Raw genomic sequence first — 13,657 nt, 5'->3', positions numbered from 1 at the left:
AGACTTGAAGCTGCCACCTGCAGATCTTGATTTCATGCCAAGGTTACCTTTTCCTTCAATGGAAAGTGAACCTACTCCTTCTTTCTCTGCTGCTGTGTTAGTGTGCCAGGATTCTGCCTATTGAATAATCCTGAGATTTTGCAGACATTTCAGGATGTAATTACATTTAAAATGTAAGCCATATGGGTTATTGTTTAGTTTTGGTACCCCTAAAATACATGAACACTATTCTTGACACATCATGAATAATGAATCTTTTCACCCTTAAGTCAGTAAGAATATTTTTCCAAGGAGAGCTTGTAATGCTGTGTAGCTGTATAATTTTTGGGGTTTTTTTGTTAAGCATTGTGAAAGCACAGATCTTAATGAAAACAGTGACTGTGTAAAACCACTCAGTGCAGTATCTGGTTTCTCATGGGGAGAGGCTGACTAACATGCAAGAAAGAATAACTGAATACAGACATCAAAACTAGTTTGTCATCAAGTTGAATAGGAAGAAAAAACAATCCTAAATAAGCTGTGGGATAAGAGTCATGAAATATTGTCAAGGTTGGTGAGCTTGAAAACAAACTTACTCCAAACCAATTTTCACTTCCCTAGGAAGAGGGAGACTGGAGCCTTTAGAATATTCTGGTTTCTCAGGCAGTTGGTTTAAGTTCATTATGAATCAGGGTATTGGATGTGTTTGTAACAATGGACATAACAAAGTTGCTCTGCCCATCTGTTGGTGTTTTCTGTAAATATAGGAGGCTTAGGAGATGCAGCTTGCTTTGAAAGTAGAACTGATATGTGCAAGGATTCATGGAAATGTAAGAGAAGGACACCATGGGCAGAATTGCAGTCATGGTTGGTGTGAAGGCATGGTAAACCACTAAAGCTGTCAGAAGTGAATTCTAGGTATGCTAGTGTAGCTGTGAGACTGTAAATGTTAGATCAGAAGTAGTACCTCTGCAATAAATGCTTGCTCTTAAATTATAAGCTAACAATTGTTGCTTTAAAGTGTTGCATAATCATGCAACCCAAAGTTCAGGGCAAGCACTCCTGGTGTGTGCAGTGGGAAGAAAGGAAATCTTGGAGTCCTGTGCCTTGATCCTGTGAGTGTGCTTGCTTTGAGCTAGAATCTAAAGGGTAAATTCATGCTTTATTCTGCAATATTGAGTAGTGAGGACCTAAGGGAAAGTTGGAATGAGAAGAATGGATTTCTCAGGTGATTTCAGAAATATAAGTTCTTATGCTTATCTGGGGTCAGTAACTGTAAGCATTTGGGTCTGTCTGGGTGAAGAGTTGTGTCAGATCAGGTCAGAGGACGTGTTCACTGTTCTGATAAGTTATGAAAACATTCAACATATGATTTATTTTTTTCCAGAGAGGGCAGATAATGTGTTTTATTTTGGGGATTTGGTGGTGGGCTTTTTTTGTTTTTTAAAGTACAAGGAAAGCTTTGCATGTCTGGTTGCAGCTGACATGAGTGTGCAAGAACACTTGTTTCATTATGGGACAGATTTGCTGCTGTTGTTACTAATTCCAGGAAGGCTGTGTATGGTCAAGTGTCACAGCAGATGCTGAATGGTTGATGTCACAGGGACAGTTAGAAAGTGCTTGGGTGTTTATCTAAGCTTGTTTATCTGAACACTGAAAATGGTGAATAAAAGCATTGTAGTGTAAGCTAAGTGTGTAGACAGTTTTTCTATGAAATATTATGGAAAATAGGAAATATACATTCATATTGAGATTTTTTGCTCAGGTTTAAACATAAACCTTCTGGAGGCATGTTGTAACTCTGTGCAAAATGTTACTTTGCAAAGGAGGAGGCTTATGAGGAGATTTTAGCCTCAGCCTCTGTATATAAATTCTAATGAAAGATACTTTAAAACTTACTCATGCTGGACTGCCTCAGACATACTCAGAAAGAGGTAATCCCTTGGTAGGGCAATTTGGGAGATATGGGCAGAAGTGAGAACTATCCTCTGACATTCTCTTGCCAAAAAGTCTTTCTGCTCTTCTGAAGTTCAGGAGCACAAATGCCTTAAATATCCTTAGTTCTTATGAAGTTAAATGGCACTCAGTTGTGGAGATACCAAGTGTCTAGGTATAGCTGACCTTCACAAAGGAAAGCTTGGTAAGAGCATCACTTCAGCAGGAAGGACTTTGAAACAAGTAGCCTGGGACTCTTCAAATGTCTCTTTCAGGTAAGACAGATATTTAGACTCTTTTTGACGCTGCTGGGTTTTGAGCTTTCTCCAGGCCTTGGATTGTGCTTATTTCTTCACTGGTAAATTATTCAAAATAGTCCTGTTGGATAGGATTGGAAGCAAATTCCAGAAAACGTGATCTGATCATAAAGTTGTCTGAAGTCCATAACTGAATGTCCAGAGCTGACTCCACCTCTCTCCTTTGCTGGTTGGGTGTTTGGTGACCTCGGGTGCCTCCAGTGCTCAGACCATGGTCTCATGCTGACTGCAGCAGTTCATCCTGTCAGCTTGTCCTTGTGTAAACAGATTCCTTCTGAATTACTCATAGGCCAGATGTGCCTCTTTTTTTGACCTTTTGGCTTCTAAATTGGTAACTGTATCTAATTTTGGCATTTGTTAATACTTTTGAATCCTGTTATACCTTTTTTTTTTTACTTGCTGTGAAATTCCTTCCTGGGAATTGGTTTCATTGCATAGAGCTGCAGCTCTTTGTGATGGGATATGAATGGGGGTTTTTGTTTGCACCTTCCCCACCCCCTTTGCTTATTTAATTTTAAGCATTGGAAGGGAGGGATCCTATGTTTGGGAGCAGGGATCCAACCTTCAGTCTATGGCAAAGATGCGGTCTGCATAATTTTTATTTTTCTTGATCTACTATCACCTGACTTTTCTGAGGATTCCCACTCCAGGTAGCTTTAATGTGGTGAACAATTGTCTTCCTCCTGGAATAGGTAGGTAGATTGTTTAATTAAAAGAACAACAGTGTGATGAGTACTCAAGATGTTTCCACTGTTCTCTATCCTACTTGGCTGTCCAAGCAGAAACTTTGTAGGGATTTGCTGTGATTGATCACAGGAGCTCTTCCCTACATCCTTCCCATGCAGGGTGGTTGCAGGTGGTTACCCATAGCTGCCTCTCCTTTTATTAAAGGAAATCCACTTATGTAAGCCTGTTCAGAGATGTGACCTTGTAATTGTTTTGTGAGGGAACAGGTCTTAAACAGGAACAGAGAAAAAGAGATTGAGAGCAGCCCTGAAGAGAAAGAGGATGTTGGTTGACAAGAAGCTTGACTTGACCCAGCGATGTGCACTTGTAGCCCAGAAAGCCAAACGTGTCTTGGGCTGCAGCCAAAGTCCCATGGGCAGGAGGCTGAGGGAGCCAATCCTGCCCCTCTGCTGGGCTCAGGTGAGACCCCACCTGCAGTGCTGCCTTCACCTCTGGGGCCTCAGTGTGAGAAAAATGTGTACCTGTTGGCATGGGCCCAGAGGAGACCATGAGGATCATCAGAGGGCTGGAGCACCTCTGCAGTGGAGACAGGCTGAAAGAGTTGGGATTGTTTAGCCTGGAGAAGACTCCAGGGAGACCTTAGAGCCCCTTCTGGTACCTAAGGGACTACAGGAAGAGCTGGAGAGGGCATTGAGTGACAGGATGAGTATCTTGGTGAAGAACATGGGAGAGAGGAAAAGGCAGCACCCTCAACTTGGCTTTCTAAGGGGCCTGAATGACTGCAGCAACCTGCAACAGCTTTGCCTGGTAGTGGATGGAGCAGCTGTGCTGCTACAACTGTTTTCCCTTGTGCTCTGGTTTGACAAGATTTCTTCCATAAATAAGAGGATCATCTTTTAATTTCTGTCATCTTACAATGAATAGATTTGTTCTTAGACTCTGGAACAATAAGGCAAGTCCTGACAAGTCATTATTGGTCAGAATAAAAATTCCCTTTTAAGTTCAGCATCTCAGGCTAATTAATGTAAATTCTCCCACTTAGGTTGCTGCTGTATGTGGCTTGTTTTAATGCTTGAGTCATAATTCAAAGAAATTAGATGGAGGCAAGATTTTTAAGGTTTTTTTTTCAAGCTGCAGTTCTGTGCCAGCTTGCAGATGGATGAAGTTAGCTTAAGCTTTAAAAGTTTCTAAGATCTCAGACTTTTCTGCTAAAATTCAAACTTCTGGCAAGAGTAAGAAGTGTGTGTGTTGCAGTGTGCCCATGTCTGCATTTACGTATACACGGCATGCATTTTTTACATGTATGTAAGTAACAAAATAGGTATGCTCATGATTTGTATGTTACACAGTGTGTATATACCTAATACAGTGGAAAAAGGCATATTATTCTGATCAAGGGAATGAGCTGGAAGCTCATTCAGGAGTTCTCCCACTTCAGGAGACCACTGTGAGTCTTGCCTTGGAGGCTGATGTTTTTGGTGTAGAGGAACCTGTAGCCGGACAACCCAGGCTGAGAATAAACATTTTTTTCAATGTTTGTCTGCCTTTTCTTGGGATTTTTTCTCCAAAAATCAGGACCAGAAAGTAGTTCAATTCTTGGTGACATTTCTTACAACAGGTTTCATTCTTACATTTTTGTGGCTAAAACTGTGGCCCTATTGTGGCTTGTTCCCACACAAAATTGTTCCTTTGAAATTTTTTTTGTTCTCTAGGAGTAGTGTTGGACAGTTGAGCATCACCTATGCATCAAAGCTTAATTATTCCATACTGAATTATGGAAGATCTCTTCCTATTTCTTTAGGAAAAAATTTTGTTAGGAAACTCTAGGACTGATAGGAGGGGAAAATTGGTTGAAGGAGATAAAATGCCTAAGCAAAGCAGGAAATACAAATCCAAAATGTTGAAGTCTACCCTTAGCTTTTCCTTCTCAAGAAATACAGACTTGCTTTATTTTTTTTAACAACTGGTAGTCATTATGTTTTATCTGTCACTGGGCTTTCAATGTCTGGCATTACTATTCTCATTTCACTCTTCACAAAAATACCATTTGTGCCTTTGGAAATGCAATAAGTGCCAAACTCCCATTTGTCTTCAATGTTACCTTGAAGCTGATAGTACTACTGTCTGTCCTGATTTGAAAATGACACTTAGAGACTATAGGGGTAAGTAAACTGCACCAATAGACAGTGAACCACAGAGCAAGGTCACTGAAATGTAGGAAGGAAACAGCTTTTCCCTTCTGCTGAGGATCTGCTCTTGGCTGGAGATTGCCAGACAGGGTCACTTGTAGGGATAGGATGCTGGTATTTCTGCAGGCAAATCCAAATTTCAGTCCAAGTGCAGCCTTCTCTGTATGGACAGGCTGGTTTGTACATTTTTGAGTACCTTAGCTGGCCACTAGCTCTTCCCCTGTTTCTGTCCTTCCGGGCATTTTGGTCAGCAGAGCTGGATGCTCTGATGCTGTTTCATTTAAAATACATGAGCCTGCTTCATCCGCCTCCTTCTGCCAGTGCTTCACTTAGGCTTTGGCACAGGAGGGCCTTGGGATTTAAATGGGTTTGAGATGTCCCTATTAACTCTTATTTCTTCCTGAGTTTATCAGGAGCTTACTATTTATTTGCCTATGGTGTAACATGGCTGTTACAGTAGAGGTGCCAAATTTTAGTGGGTTTTTTTTAGTAGCACCAATAGGGAGCAGGGTTCTGCGTAAATAGTTGCATCAAACCCAACGTACTGTTTGTCTGAAGCAAAAATAAAAGGTAGGTAATGTTCTTTTCACCTTCTTCTTTTTCCTTTCTCTCCCTTCCAAATTCCCTGCATTATTGCAACTTGAATTCTGACATAAGAGTATAGCATGGATGAATGATCATATAAAATGTTTCACAAAACTAATTCAACTTGTCCCCTAAATTGAGTTGTTACCCTTTGCTGGTCTGGACAGTAGATGTGCAGTAATGCAAATCTCGAAGAATGTGATTGCTCCAGAAATTTCAGTGCTGCCTTGAAGAGGGAATGCCTTTCCAGGCCAGAGAAGTGTGCCTGTGCTCAGTCAATGATACTTTATGTGCAGCTGAGAGAACTGAGGTTGCTTCTCAGCTTTTCATGAGCCCTCCTGTCTAGCATGGTGTACTCCATCTGACCTTCCTGTGGAGCTTACCTTGAAGCTGATGTGCTTCCACTGGATGTCACTGTTGCTCTTCAGGAACACATTTAAAGTATTTTACCTGTGGTGAAAATGACTTCTCAAAATAGACTTTTAAAGGTGTTTCTTCTTGCTTTGGATGAGTAGAAGTGGGGTCCGGATGAACTGTATACACCACCTTAGAGGGTTTTCTGCTGCTCTGTTTTTAGGGGATTTTTTTCAGCTAAGATAATGAATTTGATTGCACTAGGGAATTTTAATACATTGAAGGTCTGTGTTGAACACATTGGATGTATGTGTTGTTTAAGTGGTGTGCTGTCTTTTTAGATACTTGAAAATTAATTCTTGGCAACATCATACTGTCTTTAAAAAAAACCACCAAAACACAAAACCCTCAAAAGAGTAAATACTCTGTGTTAATTAATTGAAAGGGTCTTAAAGGTAGAGCTGAACCTACCCCCTTCACACCACTCAATTCTTCCCTTCCAGTGCAGAGGTGAGGAAAAGGGAAAAGAAATATTTCCTCTGGACTTCATTGTAAGAATCCTACATTTTATTAGTAGGTTTAAAAGTGAAGTAGGTGGTTATTGTATCAATATGTCTTCTAAGGATCACCATTTAAGAAGCAAAATGGTATTTTTTAGTTACCTCATGCAGTTTGCTACATGTGTTATTTAGCTCATACCTGCCCCCCCAACCCCTGTAATTGCTGGCCAGGATGCTGTTTAGCCAGAACAATTTTCATAAGAGGCTCAGTAAGAGACCTCTGGAATGAAGGCTGATTAATTTTCCCCTTCCCCCAAGTAGTTGCCTTGTGCTGTCTTTAAGTGGTTGCTATAAATAAATCACTTTTGTTTTCCCTTTGTCACTGAGAGCTGTATTGTATTCTGAAACTGCTCATCTCTTCTTCCTTTAATGTTCAGCTGCTCCTTGCTCTACTCCCAGTGTTTAATACGCAGATGTTGTAATAAGATATTTAATGGCAAAGACTTTTGTTTGGTTGTACCAAATGAATTGCACCCTTGAACTCTGACTGAAATGAATTAAACTTCTGCAGCAGTGCCATAGTTTCTGGTGCCTGTCCCCAGGATTCAGCTGGCACTTTGCCCACAGGTGAGTCAGATGGGAACACAGGTGTCTCTGCCTGTAATCGTGATGGTCATTGGTACTGAGACTGACACAATTTTGAATTTTTGCAATGATTTTCTAAATCTGTTAGAATTTAAATTCCTAATGGCTGGCTCAGATGATATAAATTTTCATTAGAAGGGTTCCTGGAGTCTGTCTAAGGCTTCTTAGGTTTCTAAGGGTTTTCTTGTTCCTTCTTGGGAACAGCAGCTGATTTAGTCTGCTTTTACAAAATTTGAAAATGTTCTGGTCTGGAGGCAATTTGAGGTTCTTCCTCAGCTGGGTGCACACTTCCTAGAACCGAATAGTCAAAGACCTTTGTCAGTTGGAAGCCTCCTTTTTGGAAGTCACTGCTGTGACCCACTGTCACAGTGTTTATTTGCTGGCTGCAGTGTCCCTGGTTCAGACAGAGAACTCAGAACCTCATTGCTGAAGGCTGTAGCTATGGGATATCTTGATGATGGGCAGTAAGGAGCCTTTCAAGCAGCTGTGGTGTTTGACATGGGACAGTATGCCATGTTGTCATGTTCCTGGTTTCAAATATTCTTGGGGCTGTTGCCTTCAGGAGCCCCCATGGCCTTATACTGGAGGTGGCTTTTTGTGGGGGTGGTACATAGCCTGTGAGGTGAGCAGCAGAATGTGGCATCTGACAGCTCTGGCTTCAACTTGACATGATTAGAGACCATCTGACCCCTAAAGCATCAATGTAAGAACATATCTGCAGTACTGCCTTTACCAGACTCTTAAACTTTGTGAACTGTGGCAAAGAGAATATAGACTCAAGAGTTCAACCCTGAAGCTTTTTATGAAAAGCTGTCTGACATATGCTATAAAGATAGATGGAGAAAATCTGTTGGTACAGTCATTTTTCTCCTCTGTGAGTCAGCTTGTTCTAATGGGTTTTGAAGAGGATAGCTCATCATCATTTGGGGTTTTTAAGTGCAGGTTGTATGTAGTGTTAGCTCACTAAAATTTCTGCTGTGCCTTGATTGACTGGCCTGAAGTTACATCATCAGCATAAGCTAGTCAGCCTTAAAATAGAAAGAAAATGTTTTTTGATGCTAGTTACCCATTGAAAAGCAGTGGTTTGTGGTTTTTGTTTGTTTTCACTTTTAAATTTAAGCAGCAAATAGCAGGTTTTTAAGACTGGATTGATCTCATCTCTGCAAGAATATATTTTAGTTGATTACATCAATGCATCGGTGAGCAGTGCGTGGCTCTCGGGCTTCCTGCATTACAGGAGTAGCTGGAGTGTGGCTCCCATGTCGAGGCAGTGCTGTGTGACCTGGAGTGTGGGCTGTGCTGGCCAGGGGCCTGTAGATAATCCAAGTTATTCAAGCAGGTGGGAGGAAGGAAATTAGCAGAGGCTGGGGCAGCTGGTACCACCTGATACCACTGCTGCATCCCGGGCCTGTGGTGGAGCACAGGGATCCCTGTGGAGCAGCTGTCATTTAAAACTTCCCCTTCTTTCCTGCTCCTTAGGCAGAACTGGCCATGTGAGGCTGGGCTGTAGGAGGATGGTTTGGTGGGGAGGGGCTGGAAGAATGGTCAGCTCCTACTAGCAATTGGTGGCCAGCAGCAAGGCAGTCTCTTGTCAAAGCTGCTACTGCTGCAGCCTCTTGCTTCTTTTGCTCACCCCCTCTAGTCTCCACCTTCCCTAGGTACTCACATTGCTGCTTCTTGTACTACTTATTGCATATTCTGCCTGTGTCTTGAGCTGGATCTCAGCCTTGGAAGCCTTTCTGTGGCCTCAATCAGTGGCTCCCAGCAGCACAAGGGTTTTTATGTACATTTTTAAAATAGATAAATTTTTTTGTATGCATGTATGTATCCTTGTCATGTACTGAGTAGTTTGGTGGTTAAAGTTATGTGAGCTGGTCTTGTTTCAGTTTATTTGCACATCTGCACACATCTGGCATCAAACAGAGAGGAGCAGGTAAGTCAGTACTGTGCTGGTGAGAAATGCATTCCTGCTGTTGCATAGGAGAGAGGAGACAGAGGCAAATCTTCATTTCTACTTAGAAAAAGTACATGTGGAAGTACTTTTGGAGACTATTTTCAATCTGTCAGAATTCCTTGCTGCTTTGCTGATTTGTAAACTTTGTGTGAGTAATAAGTGCATGGGATGGAGCTGCACCAGGCATTGGGCCATGGAGAAGTGTGTTTTGAGAGCTGTGATCTTGGCTTTCAGTTCAAATTTTGTCCATTAGTGTAAATTGAGAAACTGAAGTCTGCAGTTGCTTAACCAGTTGGCTACCTCCTTTAGTTAAACTTCTCTGAACTGCTTCTACTGGCAATAAGGCAGATAAACAATGCAAATAGTGTTTGTTCTACAAGAAAGATACCATTTGAAAGAAAAGGAAAGAAGAATAGATTCTTTAGTAGAGATCTATTTGTGTTTTTCAAACTTAATTTATTCTGAATGAAGTATTCAAGCTTGCGTAACTAAAACAGTTGAAACTTCAAAGTAAACTTGTTCTTAATCTCGTTGAGGAAGAAAACCAGTTCAAGAGATAAACAAAATTAAAATTACTAAATCAAAACAGTTCCAGTGCATCTTGGGACATCTTGCTTCTGCTGAACTTAACTGTGGTACAATGTCTTTGCCTTATTTCAACTTCCAAACATGGAGAGAGGCTTTAACTTTACTGTTGGAGTGAAATAATCAGACTCCTCTGGGTAGCTTACTTAATTCCTGTCATTGGGATGTAGCGCTTCCCTAAGTAGCTCCAGTAAGTCTTCACTTACCTGTAGTCTGTGCCTGTGTACCACAAGAACACAGCAAAGTTCTTTGCACATAGAAAAGCTTGAACCTTGCAGGATTGCTACAAGATTTTTATCTAAGGTTTGCCTTTCCTGGTGGTGGTTTAAAAACAAACAAAAGCACACACAAAAACCCCCCAGAAAACAACAAAACCACCCTCCACCTGGAGCAGGCAGACAAGTCAGCAGAAGCTTTTCCTTTTCCAGCTGTGGCAAGAACAATTCCTTTCCTCCTTTGCTGTTTGAATAGCATAGACTGTCCCAGCATAAACTGTCCTTTACTGTTTACCCTCCGTGAACAGAAATCCCTGTGCAGTTTGCAGCGCAATAGCAGATTATGTCTGTTTGTTTTTCTTGCAGTCAGAAATGGATTGTAGCATTCATCATAAGAAAACAAAAACTCGAGATTCTTGTAGGACCCATGAGCAGCAAGAGGAGGAGACCAGTCTTGCAAATACCCTGGAGCATATTATGGGACAGCTGGATGTTCTGACTCAGGTATGGTTTGCTTTTTAATTTGTTAATTGGTTGACAAATATTGCTGTGACTGGGAGAATTGGAATATTTTGCAATAGTTTCAGAGAATAATAATATAGCTAGTTCAAAACTTCTGCTTTTTAGTAGTATTTTGATAAGTCTTTCATCATTTGCTTCTCATCTTATCTCTGTCAGCTCTTTTGCACTGACTTCCACCTTAGGCCCTGCTCTTCCCCAGTTTCTTTATGCTGCAGCGTGGCAGATGCTGCTGGAGCCAGCTCTGATAGACTGTGCTGTTAGCCAGGGTTTATCTAAGGTGATGCCTAGAGGAGGGGTTGGCAGAACAACTCTGTTTTGGTGAATAATCTCTGTCTCTCTTCCCTCCTCCGTTATACCACAGCCTATAGGTGAACTCTGTTCAGATCCTGCTCCTTTCCCCCACCCAGCATTCACCTACACAGTCCAATTTCTGCAGAATCCTCCTCCCATCAACAAGTCTGGGCCTTTCTGTGCCTCATTGCTGGAACATGCTTTTCACCCACAGCTACAAACAACTAATCCCTTGCTAAAACATTAACAAACAGTTCTTTCTTGGAGTCACTAAGCAATGCTTGAACAGAACCAACCATGAATGGTGATCATCACAGAATGTGTTTACTTCATAAGAATTTGGGAATAGAAGTGTTTTTTGATTAGCTAAATAACTGCTTATTGTGAAGAAATACTGTTTCTGGTTGTCTGGACCTGAATTTCATTGTGGTTTTTTGAGGTATGTGCGAAGCAGGGAGAAAGCATGGAACTGTCAACATTGGAGATCTCCTGTAGCTGAGACCATGGAAAAATGGAGGGTTTTTCTGTGAGTTTAAGCATTGTTTCTAAGGAAGAACAAGTAGGTCTTAAACACTTGGCACTGAACATACTGATTAGTAGTCTGAGTTAGCTCTCTGCTCTTGAGAGAGTTAACTTGTCAAACTACTTGTCAAAGAGTGTAAGATGATGGGTTGGAGGGCCCATCAGGAGATTGAAAACTGATTTAGAGATTAAAAAACATGCCACAACTACAGGCAGTCTAAAATAGTGTAGGATGAAACCCAAAAGGTATTTAAGTTCACTTGGCAGAAATGCAAAAAAGCACTTTTGCTGTGATCTTTAAAACACTGAGCACTGGAGGAGGGGAGGGAAATCTTGTGTGACACTGGGCCCTCATACTTGTGATTAAAAGCAACCTGGTGTATACACAAAATATTTTAATACTATTTTTATGTCTCCCTAGTAAGCTTGGAATGTGATTGTTATCTTTCATTACATAAATCACATCCACATTTCTGATGATGGATGTGTAATGGCTCCTTTTCAACTTCATAGGTGTTTAGAGAAGGCAAATATTGCAGTAAACAGTACGTGTGGGATTTAACCTAAATATAAGCAATGCAAATATCTCTGTTGAAGATATTGTGTAACCGTAGAAAATTCTAAATGTTGTTTCAAACCTAGCAGAAAGAGAAATTGAGATCAGTGGGGGAGGAATAAATTAGTACGTTATAGGATAAAATTGGAAATAGCCCTGAAATAGTAAAAAACCAAAAAGCTGCCTTGAGTAACTGTGTTCTTCAACCTTTTACCTTTCTTGTAGCATTTTTACCATCCTTGAAGTACTTCATTTCCCATTGGTTCTACTCTGGGTATGTTGTATTAACGCCATTTTAATGCTTTTGTAGAGATGTCCCTGACATGCCGTTTTCATGCCAAGGTTTTGGTATTTAGCAGCGACACAAACTGACACCAAACAAACTTTATCAAATGAGCCTGGAAGAATTCCTCATTCCTGGACTAAGGCAGAAGGCATCTCAGAGAAGAGGGATGTGGGCAGGTAGCAAGGCAGGTGTGGAGGGCGTTGATTTCCATGTCTGAACTTTGGTTTTTCCAACTTTGGCTGTTGGGATAAAGGAATACAGCTCTGGAATGCAGCTCCAGCAGAGCCACTGTTACCCCTCTTCCATGCAATGGCTGTGCTCTGGTAGGAGCTGTGGTGTGCAGAGATCCAAGGGAACTAGAAGCAGTGCCTGGTGCTGTGGGGTTGGTTGTTGTTCCAAGGCATTTCTGCCAAAGCACAAATGGATGATGCTCTCTGCAGGCAGCAGATTCAAACCAATGTGTGTGTGTGTCAGCTTTGGGCCTGCTGATTTCCATTTGTGAAAGGAGGATACCGCTGCTTCTTCAAAACAGCAGAAAGCCTTCATACATAGCACTTAACAGGTGTCATTTTCTGTTCTTGGAGAAGGGCTGAAGATGCTCCTGGTGCTCTGTTGAAATCATAATTCCTGAGTATTGTGTGTTTAAAGAGAATTCTAAGGGCATAAGCAGGGCCATCCAGTTGAAGGGAAAAAACATATGACATTTCCAGAAACCCTCTATTGAGATATCCATCCATGGGCTTTTCAGGAATTTAATCTGTTAGCTCCACTGGAGCTTGGATTAATTACTGATGTGGTATCTTGAGTTCCTGTGTTCATTGTTCTTGTTGTAGATGCAACACTGTGTTACCATCATGTAAAGTACTGGTGGGGGAAGGTTAAAGTTGTGATAAACTACTTTGGGAAATTATGCAGATCTAAGCCAAATTTATTTTCCTAATATTTTTTCTGTAGCTGTCATTTCAAGGTTTAAACCTGGTATCATGTAGAAGTGGGAAGGAGAGAAAATACTTCCAATTTCTGCTGAAAGAGGTGATAGTGAGACATCAGCTGTGGGCTGTCATCTCTTGCCAGCACACAGCTTTGTTCTGAGCTGCACACTTGAAGCTGCATCACCAATGATTAGTACCTTCTTTCTGCTGGCAGTAGATTTCCAGATGAAATGAGGTGTCATGTGCTTGAATTCAGTGAGATTGTTTTTATTCAGTTCAGAGGTCTCTTCCAGCCAGTCACCAATCACTGAGGCTGTGGAGGTGTTGTGCCCCACACAGGAGGATACAGCAGAGCAGACTTGCTCCTTCACCTGGGCACTTCAGTTCTTACCAGAGAGAGACGGATTAAAAAAATCCAGTGGCTGTTGTGTATCACAACTACCAGTAATCACAAGAGTGAATAGAAGCTTGGCTAAGCTTCATTCTTGTGTTGTTGATATGATTCAATTCTTTAAAGTTTTGGCAACTTTCTTTCAACTGGTCTTTGATTCAATGAAACCTTTTTTCCCTCCTCCTCTCCAAAGCTCTGTCAGGATATCTTTT

At 41.3% G+C, this 13,657-nt stretch overlaps 1 protein-coding gene across 3 annotated transcripts in view; it reads left to right on the top strand.

The window, feature by feature from the left end:
- The window catches only part of POC1A (POC1 centriolar protein A), a 59,400-nt gene that overhangs the window by 36,872 nt on the left and 8,871 nt on the right, over positions 1 to 13,657 (top strand). For 2 of the 3 annotated variants that reach the window (XM_058844857.1, XM_058844855.1), the window contains one exon: positions 10,312 to 10,449. In XM_058844857.1, coding sequence (XP_058700840.1) covers positions 10,312 to 10,449 — 138 coding nt within the window. The remainder of the gene's footprint in view (positions 1 to 10,311; positions 10,450 to 13,657) is intronic. The other variant, XM_058844856.1, reaches the window with a different exon arrangement.

The sequence above is a fragment of the Poecile atricapillus genome, chromosome 9 (genome assembly GCF_030490865.1).
Source record: "Poecile atricapillus isolate bPoeAtr1 chromosome 9, bPoeAtr1.hap1, whole genome shotgun sequence".
Lineage (NCBI taxonomy): Eukaryota > Metazoa > Chordata > Aves > Passeriformes > Paridae > Poecile > Poecile atricapillus.
This window is presented reverse-complemented; position numbering and strand designations above follow the sequence as displayed.